This window comes from Galeopterus variegatus, unplaced genomic scaffold (assembly GCF_000696425.1).
Source record: "Galeopterus variegatus unplaced genomic scaffold, G_variegatus-3.0.2 Scaffold1795, whole genome shotgun sequence".
NCBI lineage: Eukaryota > Metazoa > Chordata > Mammalia > Dermoptera > Cynocephalidae > Galeopterus > Galeopterus variegatus.
Genome location: NW_007727906.1, coordinates 20,827 through 38,430, shown reverse-complemented (window position 1 = coordinate 38,430; position 17,604 = coordinate 20,827). Strand labels below are relative to the sequence as shown.

General features: G+C 52.8%; 1 protein-coding gene across 2 annotated transcripts in view; it reads right to left on the bottom strand.

The window, feature by feature from the left end:
- The window catches only part of SPTBN2 (spectrin, beta, non-erythrocytic 2), a 41,230-nt gene that overhangs the window by 22,220 nt on the left and 1,406 nt on the right, over positions 1-17,604 (bottom strand). For both annotated transcript variants that reach the window (XM_008578986.1, XM_008578987.1), the window contains exons 2-9: positions 11,941-12,119; positions 6,572-6,723; positions 5,836-6,009; positions 4,786-4,877; positions 4,553-4,633; positions 4,095-4,210; positions 1,710-1,822; positions 1,364-1,551 (exon numbers count right to left, since the gene is read on the bottom strand). In XM_008578986.1, the coding sequence (XP_008577208.1) occupies positions 1,364-1,551; positions 1,710-1,822; positions 4,095-4,210; positions 4,553-4,633; positions 4,786-4,877; positions 5,836-6,009; positions 6,572-6,723; positions 11,941-12,097 (1,073 nt within the window). In that variant the 5' untranslated portion in view covers positions 12,098-12,119. The remainder of the gene's footprint in view (positions 1-1,363; positions 1,552-1,709; positions 1,823-4,094; positions 4,211-4,552; positions 4,634-4,785; positions 4,878-5,835; positions 6,010-6,571; positions 6,724-11,940; positions 12,120-17,604) is intronic.

Here is a 17,604-nt window from a genome sequence, read left to right as displayed (position 1 = left end):
AGGGGCACAGGGGCTCCCTGCCCTTCAACAGAGCATCATTTGAAAACCACCGAAAACCACACAGAAACAATAACCGCTATTACCCCTCTGTGTGCACGTATTCGATTTGTTTCACGCACATGGGTCCCAGCGTGAGCGCAGCTAACATTTACCTGGGACTCGCTCACCGTGAGCTGGGCCCTGCTCTCAGGGCTCCGCACGTGTCAACTCGCTCACTTCCCACTGTTATCTACATTTTTTTTTTTAAATTTATTTATTATATTATTTTTTTCCATTCTAAGATGTTGTTGCGGAGCAGTGGAACGGGAGGCGGGAGGAGGAAGGGGACAGGGAACCGGGGGCGGGGGGCAGGCTGGCACTCTCATTACCACGTTCCCAAGTGAGGAAGCAGACACGGAGGGGCTGGACGCGCTGCCCACAGCCACAACTGCTGAGGGCAGGGCCAGGATTGGAACTCGGGCACTTTGAACCCAGATGCTTAGCACTCTGTTCTCTGCTGTCCACAATGAACCCTTTTGTAATCTGCTTCTTTGCTTATTTTTATGAACATCTTTTCATGTTGGTAAATGCCTTTTTAAAGTATTTTCAGTGGCTGCACCATGACTTATTTTTCTTTTAGAAAGATCATGTTAGTGAACATCTTTGTTTAGTATCCAGAAGAGGACTTTCTGGGTCAAAGGGCACACCTCAAATCATTCCCAGGATTGTATAGGAACAGTTGTTTTCTGGATCAATATTGTTTTGGAGCTGAGACATATTAACTCAAAAAGAGCTTGATGATAGAAAAAACAGACATTTTAGCATGTACTATATAGAATTACCTAACAGCAATTGCACACTTGAAAACAGTTAATTGCTCAAGTGCATAAGCGATAAGACCTGTGCAATGCTCAAGTTACCAGCCACACCCCTGTGCTGCCAGTTGTCACCCACCTGTCCCTATGCTGGGATTGGATTGCTGTGACACCCAACCAGGAATCTTATCTGATGGGTCGCACAAACTCCACACACCATAGCAATCGTTTCCACAGCATGATTTTTTTTTTAAAAGATGACTAGCAAGGGGATCTGAACCCTTGACTTGGTGTTGTCAGCACCACACTCTCCCAAGTGAGCCACGGACTGGCCCTTCCACAGCATGATTTATTAAAAGTGGTTAATCATTACAAAATTTATTTTGGAATTTATATCTATGTTGCTGGGATCCTTCTGGTGCTCTGAGCTGGGGGGAATGAGCCTCCGCTGCATTTAGGTCCTGCCAAATTTCCCTCCTGAAATGCCGCCCTAGTTTAGGCTTGCTTTTGTGTGAGCACAGCTCAGGGCAGGCATGCCCCAGCAGGGTGGGGGTCCAGGGGACACTTACTTGGGCGGCTTCTCCACAGTGCGGTAGGAATTGAAGGACTGCAGCTGGTTCTGGACGCCACTCAGGGAGTTGGCCAGCTGCCGGTCATTGAGGGTCACGATCATCTGCTCGATCCACTGCAGCAGCTCTGAGGCCAGCGACTCATACTTCTCCACCAGGCGCTCTGCCTCCATGGCATGGTCCAGCACCTGGGAGACAGGAGACAGACGCGGGGGTCCTGCCCACAGGGTTCCCTGGCCTCGTCCTGCAGCTCCACCCTGCCCGCCCCTGCTTTAGGAAAGAACCCCGGGCCAGAACTCCTCTGGCCTTTCCGCCTGCTGTCCCATGGTGGCATGGTGGGGTGTACCTTGCCAATTCTTTTGCCTTCCACGGCCAGAGCCTTCATCTTGGAGAAGTAGTGGTAGTACGTAGCCACGTAGGTAATGATGGATTTCTCATCTGGTTGGTCCACATTCACATCTGAGAAAAAGGACCACTGGGGTCAGGCAGAGATTAGAAAGCTGCCTCCCAGGACCGGCCCTGTGGCGCACTCGGAAGAGTGCGGAGCTTGGGAGCGCAGTGGCGCTCCCGCCGCGGGTTCGGATCCTATATAGGGATGGCCGGTGTGCTCACTGGCTGAGCGAGGTGCGGGCGACACCAAGCCAAGGGTTGCAATCCCCTTACCAGTCACAAAAAAGACAAAAAAAAAAAAAGAAAGCTGCCTCCCAGAAATACTCCTGCAATTTGAATCACTTACCCCAAGACTGGGGCCCTCCCAGACCTCTAGGCTGACACCTTTCCAGCCCCTTTTAGAGCAAAATGACAACCATTTAGATTAAAAGTACACAAAAAAAGCTCACTTTTTTTTTCCTTCTAGAAATAGGAAGGGCACTCCAAGCACAGTACAAAACCCAGAAGCCCAAGGTGGCTTTTACCAGTGTTCTCAGTGGAGACCAACGTGAGTTTCATGGGGGAATAAAAGCAAAGAAAGAAATGGCATTGCAATCCGGAGATGGATCACGGAATTACTGGCTGCAAAGATGTCTAAGAAGTCAATGGATTCAGGGGCAGCAGGATGGAAGGTATGAACTAAGCCTCCTGAACCTGGGATGTTCAGAGCAATGGGTCCAGTAAGCCTGGGCAGCACATCTTGGGGCATGGTCACGGTCATTTCTAACCTCAGTCCTAAAGCTCATGGGCCTAGGGAGGTGAGTGTCCTCCCAGCCAAATTGGCCATCACCACACAACCAGGGCTATGACTTGAAATCCCCAGGCTCTCTTATTTAGGCCATATTTTATCCTACCCTACCTAAAGGTAAGACTATGAGACTGGAAGCCTCACCATCAAGGTCAAGGGTTCAATCCCTGTATCAGCCACCAAAAAAAAAGTGTGTTTAGTGGAGACTGGAAGCTCTTTTTTTAAAAAAAGATGACCGGTAAGGGGATCTTAACCCTTGACTTGGTGTTGTCAGCACCACGCTCAGCCAGTGAGCAAACCGGCCATCCCTATATGGGATCCGAACCTGTGGCCTTGGTGTTATCAGCACCACACTCTCCCAAGTGAGCTAACCAGCCATCCCTATATAGCTATCTGAACCCGTGGCCTTCATGTTATCAGCACCACACCCTCGAGACTGGGAGCTCTTGACCAGTTCTGAAGACACATGCAGGCAGGACCCACCGGAGTCACCTCAGAAAGCTATAGAGTACTCAACTTCGCTTCTGTGTTCTATTTTATAGCCGTGATTCTCAGACACTCTCCAAGGAACACTGTATTTAGCCTACTTCCATCACTACTTAGCTGGTGTTTCTCATTCTGGACTAAGAGGGCACAGGAGATGGGGCTCCAGGTGGGATGGAAAACAGGGAGAAAATGACGAAGACCAAAACCCACCCAATGAGCTTAAGAAGCAGCGCTTCTAGCAGGGAGGTCACTGGGTCCTCTCCTCCCCTTTTCTGGCTGCACCAAGATTGCTCTAGGCTCTGCCAGAGCCAACAGGCTCTGGAGCTAGGCCGCCTGAATTAAATCTCAGCTTCCCCAGCTGTATGACCTTGGGCAAGTCACTCAACCTTTATAGACCCCAGTCTCCTCTTCCGCACATCGAGGATAAGAACGGTGCCGATTTCAAAGGGGTGTTGTGAGAATTACAGTAATTAACACGTTGAGTGCAGTGCCCGGTACAAAATAACAGCCCAGTGGCCATTACTGATCTCATCGGCATTACAATCAAACACAGGGGCCAATCAGCAGGGCCGGCTGACCACAGACCAGTTCTTGGTAAGAGCTCTAGGTCATGTAGCTTAATTAAGAACCCTAGAATTTCAGAATAAGGAGGGCCCTTAGGGACCATGTACACCAATCCTCTCAGTTTAGAGATGAGGAAACTGAGCCTCAGAGAGGCTCAGCAACCGGCTCTAAGTCACAGAGCTACTCTGCTTGTGCTCAGGTAGAAGCCACATCCCGGGACTCTTCCTGCCACAGGGCTGCCTTTCTTGCTGTAGCCTTTTTTTAATTGAGCTATAATTTCATACCATAAAATTCGCCCTTTTAAAGTAAATTCAGGGGTTTTCAGTACACAGAAGGTTGTGCAACCATCACCACTACTTAATTCCAGAACATTTTCATCTCCGCCAAAGAAACCCCCCTCCCACTGGCAGTCACCCCTGTTCTCCCCTCGTTCGGCCCCTGGCAATCACTCGTCTACCCTCTGTCTCTATCCTGCAGCCTCTTTTTCACACAGCTCTGCCCCACCTTCAGGATCCAGCAGCTTGGTGAGTCCCAGCTCCTTCTCAGCCAGATTGAAAGCATTTTGCAGGTTGTAGTGTGCGTTACACTTCCTCAGGGACTCAAAATCCAGCAGGTCTGGCCTGGGGGGTGGGGGAGATAGAAGGTACCAAAAGCACTTGAGATCCTTAAGAGGAAACATAAATCCACTCCAATCTTTATCCCTAAGTCACCAACTCAATTTTGTCCAGAAGCAGGCACCCCAAACCCTCCCCACAGCTCCAACCCCCACCCAGTACCACCTCCCTTGCTCCCCACCCCAAGTTCTCTGTACTGTCCTGCACCCCCACATTCTGGTCCTTCTCCAGACACCTATTCCTTAACACTGCTGTGTGCTCCTCTCATCTCTTCATCTGCACGTGTGCGTCCCTGGGGCATCAAGCCACCCAGCAGCTCTGACACGACTGCTGACCCCGTCTTCTCACCGGTGCTTATGCACAATGGCATTGAAGGCCAGTCCATCTCTCCAGCTGGTGGTGAAGTTGTGCACATTGACATTGGGATATCTATAAACAGAGACCAGGAAAAGCAGTGAGTAGGGCTGAGTCCTGGTCTGTGACTCAAGGATAGTCCCCAGCTCGTGGTGGCCGGAGCACATCCTTCTTTACCACACAGCCTTGGCGCAGCCAACCCGCCGTGGCTCCCTGCGTGCCCTCACCCCGCAGTCTTCATCTGGCACCAGAGCAGCAGGGCATCCTTGGCTGACTTCTTTTCCTTGTTGTCCTCTGTCTCCACACTGATGTCTTGGATCTGAGAAAGAAAAAGCAGGGCCCTCACTCCCGGACAGGGGCTCTTGGTAATATCAGACACACTCAGAGATAGATAAATGGCAGGAAACTGCTCCTTAGACTGGGGTAAGAGGAGTGTAGAGACAGAGCCTGGGGCCCTTTCAACCTGGGCTTGTGGCCACAAAATACCAGGTCTGAGGGATCTGAGGCAGCAGGATGGGGAAGGATGTCAGAAGAGTGGAAGTCGGGCCGGCCCGTGGCTCACTCGGGAGAGTGCGGTGCTGATAACAACAAGGCCCCGGGTTCGGATCCTATATAGGGATGCCCGGTTCGCTCACTGGCTGAGCGTGGTGCTGACAACACCAAGTCAAGGGTTAAGATCCCCTTACCGGTCATCTTTTAAAAAAAAAAAAAAAAAGAAGAAGAGTGGGAGCGCCTCTGAGGGAGCGGTGCTGGTTCCTCCAGGTGGGAACTGCGGATCTCTGAGATCTCTGCTTAGGGCTGGAAGGAGCAGAGAGATTAACCCGGGGAGGAAGGGGACAAGCAGGAGGGTTGTGAGGGCTCCAGAGCACTGGAGCACAAGAAGGGGCAGGCGACTGTGTGTTCTTCTGAGGGAGCAAGCAGAGTTTGAGGCAGAGGAGTGGGGCTGTGACCAGATGCCTCGTGCAGTTCTCAAACTCCCTGTGCTGAAGGACCAGTTTGTAAAACTTCCAGATCAAACCTGCAGTCCCACTGCACGTGACCGGTACAGAGACCAGGCCACAGGGAACTTGCCATGGGAGTTTGACAACACCTGAACTGGTCTCTACAGTGTTTAATGAGGAGAGTCCACTGATCCAGTGCTTGGATGTCGCCACAATGGCAAGCTGCTGTACAACATCCTGGACTCTCCACTTCTGTATTCATCATGTCGTGGACCAGCAGTAACAGTTCCTGGCACAGAACCAGTGCACAGACCATACCTGACTGTGCTAGAGTACCTGGAATCGAAGGATGATGGTCCAGACCAGCCCAAGGGTCAGACGGTGGTTTCCGTCCACAATGTCATGGGAGCCCATGTTTTCCAAGTGCACTTTTTGCTCCTTCAGGAACTGCAGCGCCTTGTCCACGTTCTCTAGGCAGTGGATCCGCATGCGGCCCTTTGTGGGCTTTGGCTGTTGATGGACGGGGACACAGCAGCATGGGACCAGGGGTCTCCTCTCTTCCACCCAGCCTTCCTAGGGCCCTGCTTTGCACACCTTCCTCACGGCCTCTCTCAGAACACAGGGACAGCCTAGGGCTAGGCCAAAGTTCATGGAGCCAGAGCTGAGGTTACGTATGAGGCTTGGGCAGATTAAGATTCCCGAGGGAATTAATTGCACCCAGAGTAAATGGGAAAAGAACTGTTCTCAATGGGGCCACTGTTCCTGTCTCTGTGAAGCAATGCTCCTATGTAATCCATGCAGCACAGCCTCTCAAAAGGAAGCCATCCTCTGAGCAGTGGGACCCTTGCATTCCCCTCTGTGCTGTCATTCAATGGGGCCACTGTTCCTGTCTCTGTGAAGCAATGCTCCTATGTAATCCATGCAGCACGGCCTCTCAAAAGGAAGCCATCCTCTGAGCAGTGGGACCCTTGCATTCCCCTCTGTGCTGTCACTCTTCTCTAAGGGCCACTCCTACTGTGTCCCCTCAGCTGCTGCTTCTGAGGCTCCCCCTTCCTTCCATGGCCCAGCTCACCAGTATCTCTCCCGAGAGCACCTCGAGAAGCCTCAAGAGGTTGCGCCCATCCCGGAGGTCGCTGTACAGGTCCCCCACCCGGCACGTCACCCGGGCCAGGTGCGAGTTCACCCACTTGGTGAAGGTTTTCTTCTGCACGGCTTCTCGCTCATCTGTGGTGGCAACATGGGGTCATTTCTGTCCTTCAAGTACAGTATGCCTACTTCTAGACACCAGCTGTCGGAGTGGGGGGTGGGGGTGCCTGACAGCCCAGAAGTGAGGGCCGGGGAGGAGGAGGGAAAGGAAGATGGCCAAGAGAAAAATCCATAACATAAGAAAGTTGGGAAATAAAGACATCGGAATGGGCTCATAAGCAAGGTAAAGAATGCAAGCGAGAGACAGAAAACAGACTTTGAGAAGAAAGGATGAAAGGCACTGGAAGCCATGGGACATGGAGGGAAGGGCTGGGATTGGGGCTGTGTCGTGTGACAGTGGTGAAACACAGGCAAGGTACTTCATCTACCCGGGCCTCAATTTCCTCATCTGCAAAATGGGCATATTACTTTCTACTGCAGTGGGTCATTGTGTTGATGAGGTGAGATAATGTGTATAAAACACTTCCTTGGTGCCTGGCACAAAATGGCCCTTGATGAGGTGCTGTTTTAAAGGTGAGATCTAACCCGAAGGAAAGACCAAGAGTTGCTCACACCAGTAGGAGGTATGGCTGTTCTTTCAGCTGTGGACAGAGGAGAGGGTGTGGACTTAAATTACAGCAGTGGCTCTTCCAAGTGGTCATTAGAAGGACTTGACAGTGAAGAGGCTGCAGGCCTCCTGAGTCACCTCACTGTCCTTGCATAATTTAAAGAAAAGACGGGCCACTCCACTTCTGGGGTGGGTTCATTCAGTTGGCTGCAAGGGGACCCAGGCCCAGGACACAAACATCCTAACACTAAGAAGAAAAACAAGATCTTAAAAGTTGGGAACTGGGAAATGGTGAGCCCAGGAAACATGGGGTAGTGGGGAGAGTGCAGGTAGAATTAGGCAACAACCTCAAAAAAAGTTAGGAAGTTCCCTGCTGCCTGATCCAGCAGGGGAGCTACTGATGAGGGGATGCTGTTCGGTTCCATAGAAAAATAAAAATTAACATTTTTATAAATGGACAAAGTGAAGGAAGAGGCTCAAGCCATCAAAAGCTGCTCCGGTCACTAGGATTTCCGGCAGTTCCCCAGAGAGAGCCCAGTGCAAGGACCTGGTCCAAGTAGCCAAGGCTGGAAGAGTCACTTTTACTTCCGTGTCAGCACCAACATCTCAGAAACCGAAAGGACTCATCCCTTAATCTCACATTCCTCTGCACCTCACCCATTGAAGATCGCAACACACCCATGTCTATTTCTGTCTTTCTCACCTCCCACCCCTGTACCTGTGCCAACCTGGGGTCCTAATAACCGCATGGATGCTCCTAGCACCTGTGCGACCAAGGGTGCCTCTGGGACTCCTTTCAGGGTCTACGGGCCCGGCCTGAGCTGGGATGGCCCCATCTCAGGCCATTACTGGATCCATGGGCACTGCTCTGACACCAAGCACACTGGGGTGAGGCCGTCTTGGCACACAGTAGAATAAAAGGGGAAGACGTGGAAGCAGTGGCAGCCAGGAGAAAACCCGGCAAAGCCGAGCCCCACAGATGAAGTGGAAGGTCACAAGACGCCAACACCCCCAGCTCCTTACACACACCACAAAACACAGTGAGTGACTGCCAGAAACACGCTTAAATATTTGTGCCAGGATGAACACACGCCTGCTCAGACAGCTACCTAGGCCGATTTGCACAAGCCCTTGCCTTTGACACGCTCTCCTGTTCCCACACGCACTGCCTCCTCCCACATCCAGACGCCCACCCAGAAGCCCAGGGAAACACAAGCAAGCCCTAGGTCCCTGGCCTCGGGACCACTCCCCTTCCCTCCCTCATCGCCAAACCCACAAAAGTGAGCAGCTGCCCTTGCAGCCCCTGGCTCCCTCCAGGGCTCAGCACAGCAGCCCTCAAAGTCACACCCACGCACGACATCACACCAGCCCCTGCCAGTGGGTCCAGACCTTTCCCGATTCTGTCACTGTCTGTGTGGTTTCTGATCCCTTGTAATCACTCCCTCTAAGTCCCATCACGTTGTCTCCCAACACAAACATCTGAGTCACAGAAAGTGTTCCCCTCCGAGTTCTTTGCCCCGGCGGCCCCCTGACCCCCGTCCCCCTGCCCACAGGGTGCCCCTCTGCCCGCGGAGCTCACCTTGGAGCTGTTTGAAGCGTCCTTCCAGCACGCTGGCATACTGAGCAGGGTTGATGAAGGCAGCCGGCGACAGCAGGAGGCCCCCCGGGTTCTGAGACCCTTCCACAGCCTCGTAGTAAAACTCGCCGGCCCCGTTCAGGCCGTTACCGTGCACCCTGCTCACTCCGTCCCCATTCATGGTGCCGGCTGCCTCCTACACAGCCCGCGGCCCGCAGCCCATGCTCCCCCTGCACGGGGACGGGCGGCAAGTTCTGTTCCCTGCTGGAGCCTGTGCTGGGCGTCCCCAGAGGCTGGGGTCCCGGGTGGGGGATTTAAGGATGGTGGGAATTAAGGAGTGGGAAAAAAGAGTTACGGGACGTCTGAGCTCCTGAGACGAGTGAGGGCACACCTGGCTGGGCAAGAGGAGACAGAGGCAGCTCCAGACAAACAGGTCGGACAGTGGCGGGGGAGGGGTGGAGGCGGAGCCCGCCGACCAGCCAGGGCAGGGCCAGGCTCTGCGGGGGTGGGGGAGGGAACCGCCAGGCCTTAGAGACATGCCCATCAGGCCCCAAGTTGCCTAAGAACACAGAAGACCTGCCAGAGGGGCCCCCAAAGCAAACGCCTGCTCTCCTGCAGGTGCAGCAAGGGTGGCCCTCTCTGGGTGACACTGGCAGACCCCTTCCAGGACACGGGCTTCGATCCCCAGCTCAGAGAGGAGAGAAAGAGAAACCTGGAAAGGAGGAGAACCTCCAAGAGGTAAAGCCAGGCACTGTGCTAGGCATTTACTTTTGTTCCCTCATCTGTGAAACAAGTATTGTTATTGTCCTCTCCACTTGCCTGTCATCACCACCTCTGGTGCCAGCCCCTTCCCTGCCCTGGGCCCACCAGGACCCTCCTCAGCCAGGCCATCCCAGCCCCCAGACACACCCCACTGCTGGGCACATCGACCACATTCCCTTCCTACCTCTCTCTGGGCTTCAGCCTCTGCCTCTTGCAGCCTACACTTGCCCCTCCCCCACCTTCGTCCATTCAGTATTTCCTTGGTACCTACTGTAGGAGGCATAATGCTAGGCAGAGTCCACACAGAGATGCCTCCTCAGGACAGCCCAGTTTAGTGGTAGAGATAAACACCTTCTGAGAGTACGGGGTGGCACATGTGTGTGCACAGACAGGGCAAGTCCTTGGTGGCACAGGTCCTGTGTGCACAGACATTATAACAATATTGGCTGGCATGTGGCACGTGCACAGACATAGTGACGGTTCTGGGTGGCATATGTCCTGTGTGCACAGACATGGTAAGAGTCCTAGGTAGCATGTGTCATATACACACAGACATGGTGACAGTCTCGGGTGGCATGTGTCCTGTGCACATAGACATCACAACAGTCCTGGGTGAAACGTGCATTGTATACACAGACATGGTGAGAGTCCTAGGTGGCATGTGTCATATGCACACAGACATGATGACAGTCCTGGGTGGCAGTGTCTGTGCACACAGACATCACAACAGTCCCGGTTGAAATGTGTCCTGTGAAAATAGACATCATGACAGTTCCGGGTGGCACATGTCCTGTGTGCACACACACCTCATGACAGTTCTAGAGGCTACCTGAATCCAAAACTTGGTACCAGGGAAACTTCCTCAAAATAGGTGACTTTCGGGCCGGCCCGGTGGCGCACTGGATAGTGCGCCGCTTGGGAAGCGTGGCGGCGCTCCCGCCCGAGGGTTTGGATCCCACATACAGACCGGTTCCCGCTCACTGGCTGAGCGAGGTGCGGGAGCGACACTGAGGGTTGCGATCCCGTTGCCGGTGTCCGGTCCGGTACGGGGGCAACACTGAGGGTTGCGATCCGTTGCCGGACACGGAAAAAAGACAAAAAGACAAAAAAAAAAAAATAGGTGACTTTCTCCATACCCCACACCTTCTGTCTTCTCTGATCTGTAGAAGCACTGACATGAGTATTTCACAAGCCAGCCTGAATATCCAACCAGGACAGAGAGGCCCAGAAGAAAATGATAAGGGATCCCTAGAACCTATGGCTACCATGTGGGGATCCTCAACACAGTTACCTGGGGAGCTTTTTTAAAAAAATCCTGAGTTCTGGACTACAGGTCCAAGGATTCTAAATCACTGTGTTGAGGGAGGGAGTTGGGAACCTGTATTTGTAAAAACTATCCCTGGGTGATCCTGTAAAACATGCAGCCAGGTTTGGGAACCTCCCCCTCAGAGTCTCTCTCTTCTTCCAGGGGCCACCCCTACTCCCACGCCCACTGGGAGAACCACCTCTTGGGTGGGAGTAGTTGCGACCTCACACTGGATTGGGCTGGGTGGCAGGTCAGTGGCAATGACGACGGTGGTTTGGAGTAGGGAAGCCAGACTGGGTGGGTGGCCTTGGGGTATGTGGGTGACTCAGCCCCACGCCAGCCACTGGTGGTGTCAGGTGGCAGCCGCACTCTCGTTGCCATGACAACCTCTCCCCCGGAAAGGAGGGAGGCCTGTCAGACGGGTTTGCTGGAGCTCAGAGGAGCTGCAGGGGAGAGCCCTGGCCGTAGGGGAGGGCAGGGGCCGAGGCGGGCAGAGGGCTAAGCCGGGCGGGTGAAAGGGCGGCTGCGGAAACCAGCCACGGGTGGAGGGGACCTGCTTCAGGGGACAGGTAGATGAAGTAATGGGAGGAACAGGCGGCAGGTGGAAGGAACAGGTGGGGAGGGTGTGGAGGGGCGAATGGACCAGGAGGCAGAACAGGTGTGGGAAATGACAGTGCAAATCAAGGAAGACACCCCAAGGGATGAAAGGTGAGGGAGAGGTGGGTGGCGACAGAAGTGACGGCAAGAGGGAGAGTGCAGAAGGATAAAAGGACATGACTCAGGGGCCGAAGCTGGGACGGGGAGTTGTTTTAGGCAGCCGTCCAGCGGTCAGCACAGCTTCTCTGTGCTGGGGGGAAGCTGGGGAATGCTGTGGACAGCATGAAGTTTGTTCTTGGGGACCAGGGGCTCAATAGGGTGCTCTGGGTCTCCACTTTAGTGCAGCAGCTTAGAAAGAAAGTTAGTTGTCCCATGAAGTTAAAGAACTCTTCAGAACAAGCTCAGGAAGCCTCCTCAGCATCTCCCCTGGCCCTCCCCTGGCCTCACCTGCCAGGGCCTTAATCCGAGACCTCTCAAAGAGGCGGGCCGAGCTGCTGTCATTGTCCCAGTCTGAGTCAGGCAGGTCCCAGCGGTTGTTGATGTCACTGTACTGGCCCTGGATCTCCAAGCTGTCGAAGTCTGTGGGCGACAGAGTGCTGCTCATGGTGGTGGGTGGCTTCCCGCTCCTGCAAGGAGAACATGGGTAGCAAGGGGCATCTCGGGGCCACCAATTCCTCGACTCACTGTGTCCTTCTATCCTCCTGCCCTAGCTCTGCTCCGCTCTCCTTGTGGCCAGAGATTGTGGTTGGTATTATTGTCACTGGCAATCAGCCCCCAGTGGGAGAGGGGAAGCCACCGTGGGGGAGCCAAGGGAGAGAAATACAACAGACAGGAAGGCAGCAGTGTCTCGGAGCAATGCAGTGGGGACAGGAAGGGCTCCCAGGGTCTCAGGCCAGAGAGGGATGGGGGCAGATGGGGGCTGAGAGTGGCAATGGGCATCAGCCTGCTTCAAGACAGCAGGGTATGGACCAGGATAATGTGGGCAGCAGACTCGGGGCCTCTTGGGCAATAATGAGTAGAAACTGGAGTTATTTCATTCCCTAGTCCTACTCCACCCAAGACGGCCTCCTGTACCCTGAAGGCAATCTGAGATGAAAAGACCCAGATTCTGCTCTTGAGCTAAGACAAGTCTATGATATACCAGGAAGACTGATGCACTATTAGGCAAGTCTGGATAAAGTGCCCAGGAGTTCAATGGAGGACACTTTACGGTTCTTTCCTCTTTGTTTCCTTTTGTTCTCTAGAGAGCATGCTTAATAAGTACTCGATAAATGTCAGCTCTGATATGTGTCCCTGCCGTTTACATGCATCACCTCATCACAACCCCTGTGGGGTGAGGGTCCGCTGTTGTCCCCATCTCATAGATGAGGAAGCTGCACCTAAGAAGTTAAGTCACTGGCTCAAGATCAAACAGCTAGAAGGAGCAGCACCGCACTTTGAAGGGAAGTTCTTTCTGACTCCGGGGGGAAAAGCCCTTAATCACAGCCTCTAGGACAGAGAACATTTACATGTTCCTAGACCCTCCCGGAGCCCTCGGGTGCTCCCCTGGGGGGATCTGCACCCTCCACTCTCTTCTAGGGCCCATGTCAGGGAAATTTGGACCATGTATGCTTGCCAGCACTATTTACAACTCTAACTTAGACAAACACACTCTGTCCTCAAAACTAACAAGTGAACTTCAGGTTAGCTGCTGGGATTTTTTAAAAAACCCTCTATCGTCCAAAGTTCTCATGTAATTCAGCATTTAGCAGCTGTTGAAGGGAATGGGGGCAAGGGGATGGGTCTGTAACTTTAGCAGAACCCCAAATTCCACATTTCTCATTTTCCTAGTACCTCTCAAACACAAAGGAATTTTAATCCTGAGCACTACTTCCTAGGGCCAGAGCTGAGATCTTGGCAACCTCTGGTTCTGGAAAAGAGGGAGGCACAAAGAAAGAAGTTTGGGGAAGAAAGAAGGGAGGGGTGGTGAGACTTGGGTGGATAGGAGATGTGTTCACATGGGCACACAAAGGCAGAAGTTGGCTTCTGTCATTAACTGGTTCCATGAAACTGAACCTGACCTGCCTGAAGGCCAGAGTTGTCTGCCCCTCCCCTTTCTCCCAAAGGGAAAACACGCACAAGGATTTCCCTGGGAGTAGCATTAACGAGATGTGAGGGAGCTAAGGTCCAAGGTTCCTAGGATTGAACTTTTCATTCCCTATAGTAGGAAAGAGCTTCATTTCCACCAGGCCTAGGATTCCTTTCTCGTTCAGAATCCATCATTTCCCCAACAGATTCTCTGAATTTGTTCTGTAAATATTTATATAAAAATAAACTCTAGGGCAGAATTGAGTAACCCCGAGCAAAGAGTGTTGCGGGCAAGGCATGTCCTGAACTAGAGTCACCCAACACTCTCAGCTGCTGGACAGGAAAGTAGTCCATGACTCAGGACCGATTCTAATTCCACTTCTCTGAGCCTGTTAGATTAGGGCTTTCTAACCAGGAGCTGTGCTCATGCTTAGCTCTGGGATCGATGTTTCCAGCACTCAAACTCTCCAAGCACAGACCTCCCCACAAAACACCGACATCCAACGCCCCCCTGACCTTCAGTTTCCATGACCCCCTTTCCTTCTACCAGGAGTCACAAATCTACTAACGCCAGCCCCAGGAATGTCTTGCTTGGCCAATAAACTATTTAAAAATAACTGATTTTGAGGCCGGCCCGTGGCTCACTCGGTAGAGTGCGGTGCTGATAACACCAAGGCCACGGGTTCGGATCCTATATAGGGATGGCTGGTTAGCTCACTGGGTGAGCGTGGTGCTGACAACACCAAGCCAAGGGTTGAGATCCCCTTACCGGTCATCTTTTCAAAAAAAATAAAAATAATAAAAAAATAAAAATAACTGATTTTGGATTCCTTCAGGTAAGCCTGCAAATTCCCATTTGTCTACAGGCTCCACCATTCCTTTTTGTCTCCTGCCCAGCCACATCATATATTTGTTACCTGCCTGGCCCCTGAAGACCTCTGAGGTTTTCAAACCCTGCCTTATTTCTTTTCATTCCACAAAGAGCAGAAACTTGAGGAAGCCAACTGTCGGACCCGGTCTCCAAACTACTATGTCTCTGAGGCCCTCATGAGCTGCACAGAACCCAAACATGTACTGCTTTGGCTTTTTTTTGGTGATCCAACTTGGTCCTCCCAAGGGATCCTATCAGGGTCCAGGCATGGGATCCAGACCTTCCAGGGAGGTTCCAGCTGTTAGAATCTCTCTGTGAAATCCTATAATTTGGGGGAGAAGGTATGAAGCTGGAACCCCCCCTCCCCCAAATAAAAATTCAGCCACTTAATGCTCCTCTCACCAAATCGAGTTTGAGACATACATGCTTGTGTCCTGAGTTTCCAGGGATGCCATGATATAGATAAGGGACCAAGATGGCATTGGCGTCCTTACATCACAGATCCCCATAGGGTCACCATATTGAGACTCCCAGGGGTTTATTCCCACAGGATTCCATGTGCATGGTGTTCTCTGGCGTTGTTCAGCACTGTGGTTCTGAGGCCCTATCTCTGCATCTCCAAGTTTTGATTTCCAAGCATTCCAGCTCTGCCGCCCCCTGGACTTTTGGACAATATGCTGTGTTCTCTGTCTGTGTCCCCCACTGCCATCTCCAGATTCCTATAGTTTTCAATTTGAGTTTCTCCTACACAGATCCTGCTCTGGTTTCTTTTCACTGAGTAGATCACTTGCCACCTACGACCTGGGTCTCAATGCTCATATTTCCTTAGTCTGCCAGCGGCTCCCCAGCTTCATGGCCCCGTCTCTCCCAATGCTGAAGAATCCTCAACCTTATTCTCCTCCCTGGATTCCTGAACTCTGGTAATAGGGCGATGCAGCAGCTAATCCAGATTACGGCTTGCCAGTACCTTATTCTTAGCCACTGACCTGGAAGCCAGGCCCAAGTAGCTTACATCGTTAGTGCCAGAATAATGCCAGCTCCTGCCAACTGCAGGCTTGGGGTCCTACTGGAATATACACCCAATGCTGCTGGATGCAGACTCTGCTCAGCCACGTGCCAATCCTCAAAGGCAGCTGCCCCCTTCCCCTCCCTCCGTTTCAGCTGGCGTATGAAGCTAGAAATCCTATTCCCCCGGGCTAGAGGCTGTCTTGTACCCTAATTCCTCGTCTCACCACATCCTGCTCCTGATTAAGTCTTTACCTCCCTCACAGCGAGCGGATCATTCCCTCCTCTGCGCTCCCACCGCATTTCAGCATGCAGCTATTACTGCACTTCTCACATTGTATTACAGTTAGTTGTTTATGTGTCTCTCTGCCTGTTCCACTCTTAACTCATTGAGGACAAGGGCTATGTCTTCTTTTTGTGTTTTCTGGGCAATAGATATTCTATAAAGGTATATTAAATGAATTGACCATAATTCATTTTTTGGCCATTGAATTAATGTCTTTCTTAATTCAAGAAAAGGATGAAAATGGGATCAGAAAAGACCTTCTGCTCCTCAGCTGGAGTGCTTTCAGGGATGAGCTCTACAGGACCAGGGATTCTTGAACTTGCTTAAATCACGATGAGCAACCAGGAAGGCTGTTAAAACACAGGTCCCTGCGCCCCGCCCCCAGACTTTCTGATTCAGTAGATCTGGGGTGGGGCCTGCGAATTTGCATTTCTAACCTGTTCCCAGGTGATATTAAAACTACTGGTCTGGGGACAACACTCTTAGGGCCATTGCTGTCCAAAGATGAGAAGCAGCTGGAAGTGGTTAGAGGAGCTATGAGGACTGAGAAGACACAAAGTTTCAGGGGTGAATGTCACCCGGGCTTAGCTTCTAGATCTGTTCATTCCCAACCCCATGCTAAACTTAAGTATCACTTCCCCTCAGGAGCCTGAGGCGAGGAGAGAGGAAAGTGAAGAAGGAGTGAGCTCCAGAGCTAATGAAACAAATAGAGCTGACGCCCGACAGCGACACAGCGGCTCACGGATGTGCGGGAGGAGGACGACAGGGCTAGAGAAGCTACGGGAAAGCAGAGTTGAATACATGACAGCAGGATGAATAATAGATTAGAAGAAATGGAGACTGGCAAAGTAAAAATCTTATTTGACTCAAAGTATAAATGGGTGAACTGGCAGAGAGATAAGAGGAAAAAGAAATCACGAATAAACTCAGGGCTCCCAGGAAGGCAAGAGAGGGATGCACCCAGAGCACGGAACAGGAGGAAAAACACAACCGCGACCCATTTCCCGGGCTGTGTTCCTGATAAAGCACAGGACTCCCTCCAAGGAATTTAGGAACTGGGCTGAGGATGGGGTCTGAATCTCTGACTCTCTGTTTGGAATCCTCCACTTAGGGCAGAAGTATTCAGATTCATTTTCACTCCCTTGCCCAAGACTAGGTCTCATCACAAATCTAAGCTCCATCTTAGCTTTTCCTTCGCTAATCCTCTGCTCTTCTGAATAGGCTGAGGTTGCCCCGCACCTCAAGCTAAGACACACGTTCGGGCTCACTCTGCCCTCTGCACCTTCAAGGAAAACTGGTTTGTGGACACCCTGCCCAGGCCTGAACCCCACCAGCTCCCCAGCCTTGGCCCGTGGCTGCTCCCGGGGTGGGGGTGGGAGAGCAGCTGAGAAACGACCCACGGAGACAGCGTGCAGCAGGTTACGACAGGGCCAGCCCGCTTCTCAGACAAGCGTGCAGAGTCATGGGGTTGATGGGGGACAGTCATCCCGAACCAGCGTGGCGGGCCAATGGCGCTGGTGGCGCGGGCCTGCGAACACCCCGGCGAGGAGGCCGTAGTTCTGTGCGGGGCGGCTCCGCAGCCCCGGGAGCGTGCGGGCCACACAAGCGCCGCACACAACCGCGTCCCCACCGCCCGACCGGGCTTCATCCTCCCTCTGCCAGGGTGACGGTCCCCACGGCCAGCCGTGTCCCCTCTCCCACGCACGGTGGGGGAGCACCAAGTCGAGCGTCGACCTAGCCACCAACCAAGCGGGGAGAAGCCCACGCGGCTCCCGGGCGAGCCCCCAGCACGCTCCCGAGGAGGAGGGAGCCGGGCGCCCGCAGACGCCGGCCAGGGGCGGCCGAGCGCGTCCCCAGCAGCTGGACGGCGCCGGCAGGGCCC